Genomic DNA, 14,278 nt, shown 5'->3' with positions numbered 1-14,278 from the left:
CAGATGAAGGACTTTCCTAAGCCTGTAATGATTTTTCTGTTCAGTAACTCCCAGTAGATCACACTTCCAAATGCTTGTCCAACAGCCACTTCAACACTGGCAAACCTCTTTAATCCGCAATACACGTAAGCAACTTCTCCGGGTGCCTACTGAACTGCTGCATGAAGAATCACAACCTTCTGTCTGTTTTGAACCTAACTCCTACCAGCTTCATTTGAGCACCCCTCACCCTCATACTGAAAGAACCAGTAAAGAGTCAATGTTTATTCACAGTCTCTATATTACTCATGCCTCTACCATATTCCTCCTCCCTTACTCACAGTTACTGCTATTCTGGCTGAAAAGCCCTACCACTTTTCACTGTACAGTAGCCACGCTTTATTTCTGACATCCTTACTGCCCTTCTCTGAACCTTTAGCAGCTTCACTATTTTTCTGGAGATGAAGGAGCGGGCAAGCCAACGTCACTAATGAGATATCTTTCTGATGGTGAACATTACTGTCTGTGGAAAAGAGGAATGCTCACAACTTCAAGTAAGAAAATGTTAGTTTTCTAATATACCTGGTTGAATGCCCAGTCTGGGCTATCAGCGGGGCTCTGAGCTGATGGAGAGGCTGCAAACAGCTCATTAAAGGACCTTGAAGATTTAGATGGCTGGTGTAGTTTGCTGTGCAAGGAAACAACAAGAGCAAGAAAGGAGAGAGAACACATTACAAAATAGGAATCTCTTATATTCTGTATTAACCAGTCAGAATTCTGGAAATACTTCTGATATTTTTATGTTACGACTTTAACCTTGGAAAGATATTTATTTGATCAAATAACATGAAAGGAATGCCAGAAAGGGGTGGTGAATGTATAGCTCTTGTAAGCCTCATTGCAAAAGAGTGCTTTGTGCCTGGAAGCTCTCTTCTGAAGAGCTTATCAATCCCAGGCTTCTTTTTTCTTTTTGCCTCCTCCCTACAATCTCCTTGAGCTACAGGTTTTTCAGTTCAAGGAGATGAATCCCCACAGAATTTATAAACAGTGCAGACTTCATGGTATTCAGGCAAGGCCTCTACAACAATATTAAACCCATATGAATATTACACAATTGGCAAACCATGAGTGAAATAAATGTTAATACATTTACTTTCATAGTGTTTCCACATAAAATTTTTGGTAATAACACCACAGTAGATATTATAAAAGAGTAACTGTTCATGGAGAATGCAGCTCAAAATAAGGTATTGTATAATGCAAAAAGACTGGGAGGGTTTTTAGTTAGTTTTGTAATACTGATCATGAATTGAAATTTTCTTCCTGCCAACATGTTTCTAATATGAATTTCTTTTCTCAGAATGAACGTCTTTAGAGAAGTCCAACAGAATCTTTATTGTAGCAAAGAGACAAAACAGCAGAGGACACTAAATACTGTATGCACAGAAACTGGTCAGCTTGAAAATATCTCCAAGTAAGGTGTATTCATTTTAGTAGAGAGAGAGAGAGAGAGAGAATGCTTCACTAACACATTGCTTCTGGAACTGAACCAGACTGTTCAGAACCCCAGTATCTCCACATGACGCAGCATCATGCAGTTGCAGGCATTGCCTTAATGTGCCTGAAGGTAACGGTCACCTTTAAAATTAGTCAGAGCCAAATCAGGCTCAGTTGATTAACTTAAATGAACAGTTCACAAAGGAGGAGACCAACATGCTACACTCAGGAAGCAAATATAGTATCCTACGATGAAGAATGGAATTTTTTAATACTTGATTTTTTTTGTATTTAATAACATAATTATGAATGAAAATTGCCCTGAGTATATCTAGAAGGCTTGCTTAAGGTATAATTAATCTGATATTACTGTTACCAGAGTTATAATGTTGTCAAAGCTGTAAGTTATCTTTCAGACAGTTTTTTCCTCAAGCAGATGAATACAGGTTTTGGTAAAATATTTCTTGAATTTAGCAGTTACTGAGAAACAATCACATTATTCTACAAACTTACAAAACAGCAGTTCTTTATCATTATTAATAAAAATATAAATACATGTTTTCATTATAAGGATAGAAACAACACACATGTCTGAATTTCAACATGAGTTTCAGCTGTCCTCAAAACAGCAGAAACCAGAAAATTAATCTGTACCAGAAACAGGCATTTAAACATACCTCATCACCTGTTTTCTCACTGGAATATCATAAGCTCTAACGATGTTCACTAAGAGTTTTATGTCTCCATCTGATAAATTCTGTGCTGTGACCTTCTTCCTTTCTTTTCTTCTTGGCTTTAATGGTCGTTTTGGCTCTGCCAGTTTAAAGAGGCTGAGTCCCAAAATACTAATAATCATAAAACAGATATTTAGTCACTTTTGCATAGAACCCAGCATGCTAGTGTTTGCATGACACATAGGCAAATTATGCACTAACAGAAGAATGAAATACATGCTCCTGTTAGTGCCATACAAAACTCTATGAAATGTCAAAATGTTTTACTTGTTTAGTACTACACTATTCAGTTGTCTTGTATCTCAGAAATTGAAACTCAAATGTTCAAAAAAGTTTTTTCCAAAACCGGGTAAGATACAAATAGGACAATTACACAGCTTCAAGACAGACCTAAACTACACTGCTATAAACAAGGTATCTAGCAGATGACAACAACCACTGTATGCAATAGGCAAAAAATCTAATTACACAGCTATGTACAACAAACAATAGGCTATAGAAAGGAAGCAGAATGAATATACCACAACATACCCTGGACCCTCAGAACTTATAACCCAAGGCAAAGCAGAACCAAAGAGAGAAAAAAAACAACAAACAGGAAGAGAATAAAAAGCAGATGTATGTTTTGACATATCATTGGTATTAACTGCAGAAATTCCAAAATCTACATTAAAAACTAAAAGCAAATGACATTATTACCTTATACATAATAAAAAAATGACAGTAATTACTGTTAAAGTAACACAAAACCATGAGTTAGTGAAATATGTCACTAAGCAGACACTTTAAACAAATCATGTTGTATTTTAAATTCACTAATGATATAAATTAGCAAATAGAATCCAATCTTAATTAGCATTCCTGATAAGAAAGTATCAATGAAGCATTTGATTTTAAACAACTCCATAAGCTGATTGTAGTCTTGTTTGGATTTTTCCATTCAGTGATGTGAAAACATGAACTAAAAAAATAGGATGAACTCTTCTGTAAGACAGCATGTCTCTCTATCTCCAGCAGATGGGACTGTTTAGATTTGTACTGCTGATTGAAAAACCTCTGCCTGTACATTAAGGGTGTCACGTTTCTAGTGAATAGAAGCCAGTTTTACATGAAAGAAAAAAAAAGTCACAACTTGTTTACTCACACAGATTTTAAATCGGCAACACTAATTAAAAGTCGCTTATGCTGTGATGACTGATAAATGTCAAAATCAACAAGTATGGGATTTGGAACAAAAATTCAAAGAAAGTGCCTAAGTAACAGAACAAATAATAATCTTAAAAGAAAGAAGTAGTAATTTCCAAACCCAGTAACATTTCTGAAAGCAAACAGCATATGACAACATTCAGCAACAGCAAACAGAAATACAAGAGAAGTAAAATAAAGAAAATAACTGTTAAAAAATCTATTACGCATTATTTACAGGGCATATGCACTGACTCTAAGTAAGCATCACGTGTAGAACCAGTAATAGTGGTGCTGCCTCTGACACTTGTCTGATACGTGGAAATCATTTAATCTGGCACCAGCTAGGACTATGCTCAGGTCATCAGAACACAGTCTGATGCATTGTATCCTGCTAAATGTTATTTATATGATATCACATTACTTCTGCAAAAACCAGCCTTTTTTTTCTTTTCTGAAAAAAATTTTTTACACACTTTCTATATCAATACACTGTCTGTACTGGCTGCGGTGTACATCGTGACTGGAAGTTGATATATTATACTAAACACACACACTAAAATCACATCAGTTACATCAATACATTTCACAAAAAAGCATCAGAGATGGTTTTACATTAATTTTTTTTTATTTAGAACAAATAAAGATAGCTCCCTCACCCCAGGCTGGGCATTTCCTCTTCGTTGACAAGGTCAGAAAGAAGGAAATGGTGTTTTGCTGTGAGGAAACGGTTTATTACTGATTCTCGAACCTGTGAATGGGGAGAGAGGAGTCAAAAGTACACGTCTAATCCAAACCCACTGCAAATATTTGCATTCTGCCTATTAAACACAAACAAAATGTCCAAATATATACATTTTTCATTTTTTACCACTTCTAAGAGAGTCACGGTCCAAGGAAAATTTTCTTCCACCAGGTATTTCTTCAGAACACAATATGAGCTCATTTTCACACATTCAATGATTCTCTAGAAACACACTAGCTAGCCAGATATAAGAAGACATGAAAGCATACAATCAGAAAATTAAGTCTAATCTGCTTACAGGTCATCATCAGAAACAATCATAACAACAAATGACACTAACAGACATCTCTTTTCCATGTCTAAATGAAGTTGCAGAAAAGGCTACAAAAAAATCCATATGGTATTAGTTATGGAAAATAAAAGCAACACTTTGGACTGCAGAACAAATCGGTAAAGCCCGTATTACAAGTACTATGATTTCAAGTAAATGTTTAAAATCCTTAGTTCCTTTAATTACTATGCTGAAGTCATAGACTGAAGCACAGAGATGAAAGTCTTCCCTCTTCTCCTAACAACTGTGTGGAAGCAGACTGACAAGAGTACTGCCTTTGTCCTTTTTTCCCCACCACTAATGCTAGTAATGCCATTATATGCTGTGCTATTACAAGATAGTTACAGAACAGCAATAGAAATTTTCTGCTATAAATCTCCCTTTATTATTTTTAAAAGTTTGCAAGTTATTCTTATTTTATCCCTGTGTTGAAGTGATAGGCATATAAAGATCACATTACAGAATAAACTGAACTTCAGGTCTGATGTGAGCAATCTAATTTTCAGGCACAACTGACAATTTATAGAAGTGTGAAATATCCAAATATTATTTTATAAAGGCTACCTGTATTTAATCTAAAAGAGTGACACAAAGTACCATAACGTATGTTACTCTGTACTGCTATACTATTACTCAGTGTGCTGCATAAACCACATTTCAGTACACACTTAAATACCACGCAAAACACACAGGGCCGACACAGACATGACAGTTTTGTTAAAAATATTTTTTTTTTTATATTATCATACTGAATCTCGGCTCTGGGACTTGCCTGGAAGACTTAAACACTCTTTATTGTCTATAATTCTTTTACAAACCATTCTTTCCAACAGACAATTTGTTTTGTCCTACATCAAATCAACCTTATCATCATTATACATCTTGGTGGCTGGCTTGGATTTGATACACCTTTTGGTACTTCCAGTACTAGTACAAAACTGGCAGCCATGTTTTGCACTTGCTATTTTGCTAAAATAGTCTGAAATTGCAAACTTCTCTTGGTTATATGACCAATATTTTTCTTACAATTTTTTCGCCTAAGGATTAAAGAGAATGTCATCGTAACAGAATGAACAGACTAGAAAAATAAATTAAATAAAGGGGCAAAAGTTGTTACTCTAATACCACAACAAAGGTAGTGTGATGGAAGCTATGCCTTCTGCCTTAGGCTGCAGGACAAGACACTTTCTGTATTGCTTTAAATGATTTTTAACAATATTTGGGCCACTTTCATGGAGATAATTAAGGTCTTAGTATCACAGCTTACAAGAAGAAAAACAGAGAAATCGGTGAATACCTGGGACACAACAGTAAAAATCTCTGGGACCAAAAAAGATTCTACAGAACTGCTAAAAAAATCCACAATGGCTAGTCATTTAGTATATTGCAACTTTTCCAATAACATTAAATGAGTCATTCACAAACCTCCACTTGTTCAATTAGACCAGCTTCAGGCCTAACTTGGAATCTTAAAGATGTCTGTACGTTATGTTTAGAGATGAATCAGTTTTCAGTATTCATGGTAATAAAGCATCCAAGTACAGTAGCAACATAAGGTGTACAAAAATTTGGTGGATCCATATTATTTGCAGCTTACCTTCTGTAGATAGCTGGCAACAACTGCTCTGTGTGCATCCAGGTAATTTTTGCTGTCAATCACATCCCTCTCTTGCAGTCTCTTGTCATATTCCTAAACATATTTATTAGAGAATGTAATTAGATATATATTCAGTGCTTTATTACATACCAGAAAAATTGTAAATATTTCATTAATATTAATGTATGGATGACAGTAAACCAAAACAGATGTCAGAGGTTTATAAAGCTATTTTTAATGCTAATGTATACAGCAATAGCATTGCTAAACGTCCATGAATAGAGACAAGAATTCCATCAAGCTATGGGACTCATGTGGTTTAAATTACTATGAATTACTTGAAGATTTCACTATTTTCTTTTACAGCTGAACTTTGACCTGCTGCTGTAAACTGAAATTCTATTTGAACTGGAAATAGCTTCTCTTACTGCAGCTGCAATAGGGAGAATCCTTTATAAATATGATTGATGCAGTATTTGTGGAAGATGTCCTGAAATCTGAACTGTGTTTTAATATGCGTAACTAGTTTTCATGGTGTCTAACACTGGGAGAAAGTCTACTTGTGGGAGAGTTTATTGAGAAACAATTATTGAAGAGATTTAATAGCATAATAAAAATATTTGTTTGTACATTATGAGAAAATGAAAGCTCTTCAAAGCAGCCAGAGTGTGAAGATTTTGCCTTGCCTGAGGTTTGATAAAAGGGTCTGTAGCCTAACCAAGGGGCTGTGATAAATACTGGTTACCACCACAAGGAATAGATTTATAAGAAGCACTTGGTTCTTGGGAAGAAGTATGTTAATGGAATATTTCTCAGGGTTGCAGTTACTATTCTGGTGGACTACAATGAAAGCTGTACTGACAGATTAATTCACAAGTTTAGGAAAGTGTCTCATAAATTAAGAAAAGGCTAGAGCTGACACTCAGCTTCTAAGCAAAACACAGCACCTACAACTCCAGGGGGTCTCCCAGGATCTGCAGCTTAATGGCAGTCTGCAAGTGAGGTTGGCTTTAGAACCACGCTAGTTCTCCTGTAAAAGCTACTCAGTAAGATTAATCTTCAGGTCATTTTGCTAATGTCGTTACTTAAGAGAACATAATTTTTTCCTAAGATAAAGGGTCCAGGAAGCGCATTCTGGAAACACAGTGCTTCATTATTTCCACAATAAATCTTCAACTATTTTTCCTGTGCATAATAATTATTGTTGAATGACTTCAGATTAGCAACAAAATCATGTAAGAATAGCTCTTCTGAGCCAGAAATCTCAATTTTTAGGCAGATCTAGCAATGATGAAGCTATACATTCAACTCCCATTATTGTACTTATAACTAGCTGGTACATGTATATGCACTGCTCCCTTCAGAAGACTTTTTACTGCAACAGGATTTAAGTAGCACAAATCATTAATTAGTACTTGTTAACTGTTAGTAAACTGTTGGCATTAAATAAACTTTCAGAGAAATCATATACTTCTGATAAAGTAAATACTCAGATACATACTGATTGGCCTCATCTCTTGTGCTGAACCCCAAACTGAAACTCTTCCCATTTGACCCAAGACACTTTATTTCTGTATCAAGACATTCTGCTTACCCACGAGCATGGCATGCTTTTGGATTACCAAAATCCTACAGCCCATGCTGCTGGGCTTATTTGTAGAGATGATGGACCCATTTGTTCTGAGGAACACAAGGAACCAAAAACATTAACCAAAATAAGATTTCACAGCATTGCTGCATATTAGTGCTGTACACTGTATAAAGGCTGGAGAGGACAAATACAACAGGATCACTTGGCGAAACAGCATGGGGGGGGGGTGAGTGCAGGAGATAATTTCATGGCCTAATTCTATTGGGTCTGGCTAGAATTAACTTAATTTTATTCACAGCACCCACTATGGTGCTGTATTTTGAATTTGTGACTAAAAGGGTGTTGATAACACAGCCCTGTTCCGACTATTGACTATCTGTGGATTATGGTTTAATGACAACCAACAATATGCTTTTAAGCAAAAGGCAATCCACAGGTTACATTAGGAATAGCATGGTCTACAGACCAAGGGAAATTAATAGCCCCTCCAACTGGGCACTTGTGAGGCTATACCTGATATACTGCCTCCAGTTTGGGGCTGCCATTTCAAGCAGCATATGGAGAAACCAGACAGGGTCCACTAAAGTACTGTAAGGTAGTCAGAGGCCTAGATGACAGGACCTACAAGAAAAGGTCAGGATCTTAAGAGTAATATAAGTTGGAATAGATAGGTTGGTGGTCATCTGATCTAAACCCTCACTCAAAGCAGGAGCACCACCAATCAAGATGCTCAGGGCCTTTGCCAGTTGAATTTTCAGTGTCTCCAGAGTTAGCAATTCTAGAAACTTGCTGGACAACATGTTCTAGAATTTGAATACACTCTTCATGAAAAATGTTTTCATTATATCTAGCTGGAATTTCTCTTGGAGTAACTTGTGTCTATCATCATCTCACCTCTAAGGTAAGTCTTGCTGTTTTCTCTGCACCATCTTGCTAGGTTCCTGAAGGATGCAGTAAAGTACTGCCGTAGCCTTGCCAGCTTAGACCAAAATAAATTTAGTTTTCTCAGCCACTCCTTGCATGCCATGTGCTCCAGGCCCTGCAGATATTCTGGTAGCTCTGTGCTGGACTTGCTCCAGTATTTCAGTCTCTTCCACTGGACAAGGTGTTAACTTAAACAGTTTGGTGAGGAAGAGATTAATGATCAATCCAGCATCTGCCCACAACTATTTGAGGGGCAGTTACAAAGAACAGAGCACCAAACTAATCTCTGTAGTTTCAGACAGTATAACAAGGGCAAACAGCCATTAAATACAACCTGGAAGGCTCAGGTGGAACGTGAATTTTAAAATAATCACTGTAAAGATAGTGTAGCACTGGAACAGGTTATCCAGACGGCTGTGCAATCTCCCATTTAGAGGATTTAAAGACTTGGCTAGACACAGCTGACCTCATCTAGTGCTAGCAACAGTCCCACCACGTCAGCAGAAAGCAAGACTAGATGACCTCCAGATAAAATTTTCCAAACAATGTTTCCACAATTCCATGAAATTTCAGACTTCTTCACTAAATAGCTGGTAAACCAACTGGGACTAATACCAATTTAGACTTAGTTTTGAAGAACATGTCATATAAAATTAACTTGGAATGAGTGATCATGAGTTTATCCAGTTTACACTTAATGGAAAAAACCCATATAAAATTATTCTTCAGCTATGGTTTTCAATTTTGAATGATAACATGAAATGAACAAAGTCCATAAAATCAACTGAATCAGAAATACATATCAAGGATGGGGCATATCTTTAAGTAAAAGAGACAAAACTAGTCTAAAATGTAAAAAGGAAAAAAAAATATTGCAAAAAGCCAGACACGGTTGAATTTATATATAGAAGTTTCTGTAAGTAGTAGGGATAAAACAGCAGTTGTCAGAATCCGAGATGATTCTGATCCTGCTAAGGCAACGAAAATACTAAAATGCTCCTTAGCTACATGAATTGCTGAAGAACAAAAGAATGCATGACAACACTAATAATGGAGTTGAGATTAAAAATAATTGAAGTGTGACCCAAATAAAAAACGCACACTTGGCATTTCTGAAAGGTAATTACCAGAAAGGCAAAGACAGGGTAAGCTAATTGGAACAATGTATTAAACCAGAAATGACTGCAACATAGGCTGTAGTAAAACATAAAAAGGTTTTAATTTTCATTAAAGTCATTGCTTCCAGAAAGGGCTTAAAAGTTAGTAAGTCTAAACCTGAATTATCTTTGCCATACCTTTCTATATTTGAAATCACTTTTTTTTTAAAAAAAAGAGAAAATTATCTTCCCTTTAACAAAAACTGTCTTAAAACACTTGTGGCTCCATCTGTTGCTGTGTTTTATTTTTCTCCTTCCACTGTATAGCTGTGGAAATACTGCCTTGGAAGGAAGCCATCTTAATTCGATTACAGTAATACTAGAAAAGACTGAAGGAATAAAATTTTTTCACGTCACCATGGCTGTACATTCTTTAAGGGACCAATTGACTTAATTGCAAGTCAAATATTATTAGCATTAAAACTATAAAAGAAATATTTCAGATAACGTTCTACCTGGAAGATTTTCTCACTGATTTCTCGTTCATGTAAAGGGACTTGTTTATAGTTTCGGAACTCAGCCACCTCTCCATTTCTGAGCTGCAAGAGTCGGAATCTCTTTGATCTATTAAATTCCTCATCAGAAACAAAATTAAATTCTTGCTGCAACTGTTCCAATCTGAAGAAATCAGGTACATGTGCCTCTCCACTTGTAGTAACCTGAATTAGTAAAAAAATTATTAACGTTTTCATACAAAGTGACAAAAGTCTATAACTCCTGTAAGTCTTATATTAATATTACAAGAATGTTCATTTTAAGCACAAGCAATCGAGATGGATCAAACAGACAAACACTAAGCATTTTAAAGTAGGTTTTTGTTATGCATTTAAGAATACAATAAAATTCTATTTCTTTGCAACATAAACAAAAGATTAAAGAGTAGGAAACTGTAACATAGCAGAATAACCTAGGAAGCAATAAAAGTGATTCATTTACACAACTTTGGCTATGTAAACAGCCCCTCAATTTGATGTTTAAAGAAGTTGCACTAGACCTCTTCGTGCAATTGTCACTGATAAGCAAGTTCCTATTTAATACCATTCAAGTACACTGCCAATACCCCTATACTTTAAGGAAACAACAAACTCAAAATATTTTTTTTTTTAATTTATAAATTAATCAGTTTGTGTATTGCCTTATACCTATTTTTCACCACTAGAATACTACTGAATAGATTAATAAAATCAAACTTAATAATAAATCATTAAACCACTATTAAATGGATAAATAAATCATTTTTAGTAGATATTTTTGCTTCTTAACACTCACACAAGTATGTCCAGCAGAGACTCAAATGCTACTATCTCCCTGGCACATATGCAGGTTGCCTGAGAAGGTACTGGTGACTAGGTATTTCACAGCTACATTAGGCCTATAGCTCTGAAAAAGCCACTTACCATGATCAGCTGCATCAGAGCTGCATTGTTTGGGTCATTTGGATCAAGTTTTGCTTCCGCTGCCCACTTAGCTAGTTTCTTCATGTCAGTTAAGCCCGAAGTGCCAATGGACGCAATAGCATCAGTATTTTTTAATGTACTAGAAAGACAGAATTGACAGAAGTTGTACTTAAAACATGCATGATATAGTGATATAAAAAAAGTGTTTAAAACAAACTTGGAAAAAACCTAGAAGAAACTGGCATAGTAAATTCCATTACACAGTTCTTAGTTGTAGCTATGCCACTGAGGGAATGATGAATTGCGAAGGGAAGGGGAAATATGAAGGAACCAGTGGAAAAGAACTACACAAGGTAATTTAAAAAAAATCCAACCAAACAAAAAAACCTGCTTATTCATACAGTTATGATATACTTACACTATTCCACGTTACTGATTACTAGTAAATAAGATGACAAACTGCCTCACAGCATGAAAGTTAACATCAAAGTTTTGACAATCCATACGGAAAAGAACTTCTTATATGTACTGTCCTTGCTTGCACTGTCTTAAATCCTGTCTTTGACCTGTCTCCTGGATGGCGCTCTCAGACCTGCATTGTAGCCTTTGTCTCTGTCTCCTTCCCTGCTGTTTCTCGATAGACCTCGGGGCCCGATTCATCCCCTCACCACGCCTGGGACTGCTGCCAGTACCCTGCTCTGCCCATCATGTTCAGCTCCTGTAAGACTGCATGCTGGCTGGTGATTTAAAGAACGAAGTCAAAATTTCTTAGTGACTAAGTATCCTTTATTGGCAGCGCTGGATGCACGGGGGATCCTTCCGCTTAACGTGTATGTCTAAAGTAACTAACTATCTTATATTTATACCATAAAACAATGACTATTCAATTAACGCCTATACAGTCATTACCTAAACCTGCCTACTCTCGCTTTGTATGTTAATTAGATTATCAGTCCTTTGCCTGCGCAAATTCTTCCAAGAATTGTGGGCAGGGGTCCTCAGGACGTGGGCAGTGGTCTTTGGGAGGAAGGCTTCCTCAAAGTGTACTTTTCACCTTTTGCCAGAAAATGCTGAGCTGGCTGTTTTCAATCAGCTCTTGCTATCTGTCTTTCCTTCTTGGGTGTTAAGATGCCGACAGATAACAGGATGTCGACAGCCTCACAAGGTGTCGGTGGATAACAGGATAGCATTACAATATGTTGACAAACACAATACACATTGAGGATGTCATTATTCTAACCTACAGTGAATTCATACAATATCACTGGCAAGGACACTGCCTGTGCTAGGACACCCTTGCAGCCTTCTCCCTTGTGGTGCAGCACTGCATTTGGTCCTCCCTGACACTACAGTACCAGCTCCACTCCTTATCCTTTGGATGCTCCTGCTCACTATTTTACTCACTGTAAGCAAGGAAGCATGGTAGGTAGTCTGGAGACCATTTGTACACTGACTTGATGGCCAGGCTTCTGGCATCTTCTCACAAAAGCCATCCCTGAAACCCTACTGCTACCAAAACCTTGCCATGTAAACCCAATACATCAAGACCTGCCTGGCTTGTTATTAGCAGAGGGTGGATGTTGCCCCTTCTTTTGTTAGGGGTGATAATTTGATTCTTTGTTTTCTACCTAATCTGACTGTATTCAGGAAAGCTTTAAGAACTAATGGATCTTTCTTATGCATGGTTAGAATCAGCCAAATATCCAGCAGTTACTGGAGCAGCAGATAAAGCTGTAACATCAAGGTTATATCTTTAGGCACCGGTCTTGAACAAATGCACACTGAATCACAATTGTGCTGAAAAGCTAGTGGGCAGCAAAACCTAACAATAGGCATGAAAATCTTGTCTCCGACTTTCACAACCGATAATGGCAAGTCACAGAGGGCTGTTCATTTCTAGAAGGTGATTCAAAGAAGCCTGTTATACAGCTAACTTCCTTCTGAAATTCCCCATTTTTCCATTTATCGCAGTGATTACCTTCCCGAGTTTAAAATTAGCCTTTGGGAATGCATCCTTATGTTTTAATCTCATGGTATTCCAGTCTCATTGAAGTCAGCAGGTTACTCCTATGCTGATCAGCAAATTACTCTAATAGCTGCAGCTTGGGTCAAAAATAGTAACAGAGTGATTTGGATGCCAATGTCTAGCCTCCAAATAAATAAAAATCCGAAAGAATCTCATCAGCTGTATTCGGTACTTGCTCAGTGTTAGTAAGTATGGGAAAACTCTTAAGACTTACAGTGAAGTTACTTGAGGACATTACAAAAGCAGACTTCATGTACCATCTCCTTGACTTTGTTGGAATTATATAAAGGCAACAAAATGGAAAAATAACCTACAATATTCAACTTGCAACCACAGGGAAAATTAGGTTGTTTTGAATGGAATAATACACAATTCTGCAGGTCAACTGGCTTCTGATGGAGAAAAATAATGAAAAAGTATTATCTTGGAATGATCTGACAGATAAGAATTTTTCACTGATTACAACACTAATTTCCACTGCTTTTATTGCATAGTTTTTATCATTAATTACAATAAAGTAATTTAAAGCATGTGACCCAATAGCCTCCTTAAAGGATAAGGAAGAGCTGGAGCTTCTGTTCTTAGTAAAATGGTTACAGGAAAATTCCTTGCCAATATATAAATTTTCTATTAGAAAATTGTAAAAAATAGTTAATCAGCTTGAGTAACTTTAATATTGTCTATACATAATCTATGATAAGATAAAATTTCTAACTAAAATCTATTTACCAAAAAGCATACCCTAAGATACCTGCAGGGGGTTACAAGCACAAAGTAAAATATCTAAACTTAAAGAAAAAGAGTATGAAAATCCTCAATTATGAAAGTATTTTTTTAGACTACTAGTATAATAATTTTTTCATGAATCACTGAAAATTCGTATCATATTACCTTGGAATGCCTGTGTTTTGCTGAGATACTGGAGGAATTAAGGGGATTCCTTTTTCTCCAACTGCCCAAGAGACACTATTGGATACTTTCCCAGAGGTCATTAAAGTCATTTTGTTGCTACCATCAGCTTCAAATGAAAAGGACACACCTATCACAGGGGAAAAAACCTCAATCACAATGTCTAAACATTTTCAAAAATTCTTCCTGAAAATAAGTAGTCAAAT

At 36.3% G+C, this 14,278-nt stretch overlaps 1 protein-coding gene across 3 annotated transcripts in view; it reads right to left on the bottom strand.

The window, feature by feature from the left end:
- CC2D2A (coiled-coil and C2 domain containing 2A) overlaps positions 1-14,278 on the bottom strand; it is a 66,506-nt gene that overhangs the window by 20,201 nt on the left and 32,027 nt on the right. For all 3 annotated transcript variants that reach the window (XM_040594354.1, XM_040594364.1, XM_040594373.1), the window contains 7 exons: positions 14,055-14,202; positions 11,138-11,276; positions 10,196-10,399; positions 6,069-6,161; positions 4,055-4,146; positions 2,154-2,321; positions 562-667 (listed from right to left, as the gene is read on the bottom strand). In XM_040594354.1, the coding sequence (XP_040450288.1) occupies positions 562-667; positions 2,154-2,321; positions 4,055-4,146; positions 6,069-6,161; positions 10,196-10,399; positions 11,138-11,276; positions 14,055-14,202 (950 nt within the window). The remainder of the gene's footprint in view (positions 1-561; positions 668-2,153; positions 2,322-4,054; positions 4,147-6,068; positions 6,162-10,195; positions 10,400-11,137; positions 11,277-14,054; positions 14,203-14,278) is intronic.

The sequence above is a fragment of the Falco naumanni genome, chromosome 1, assembly GCF_017639655.2.
Source record: "Falco naumanni isolate bFalNau1 chromosome 1, bFalNau1.pat, whole genome shotgun sequence".
Taxonomy (NCBI): Eukaryota; Metazoa; Chordata; class Aves; order Falconiformes; family Falconidae; genus Falco; species Falco naumanni.
Note: the sequence above shows the minus strand (reverse complement) of the source record. Positions and strands in the feature narration are given on the sequence as shown.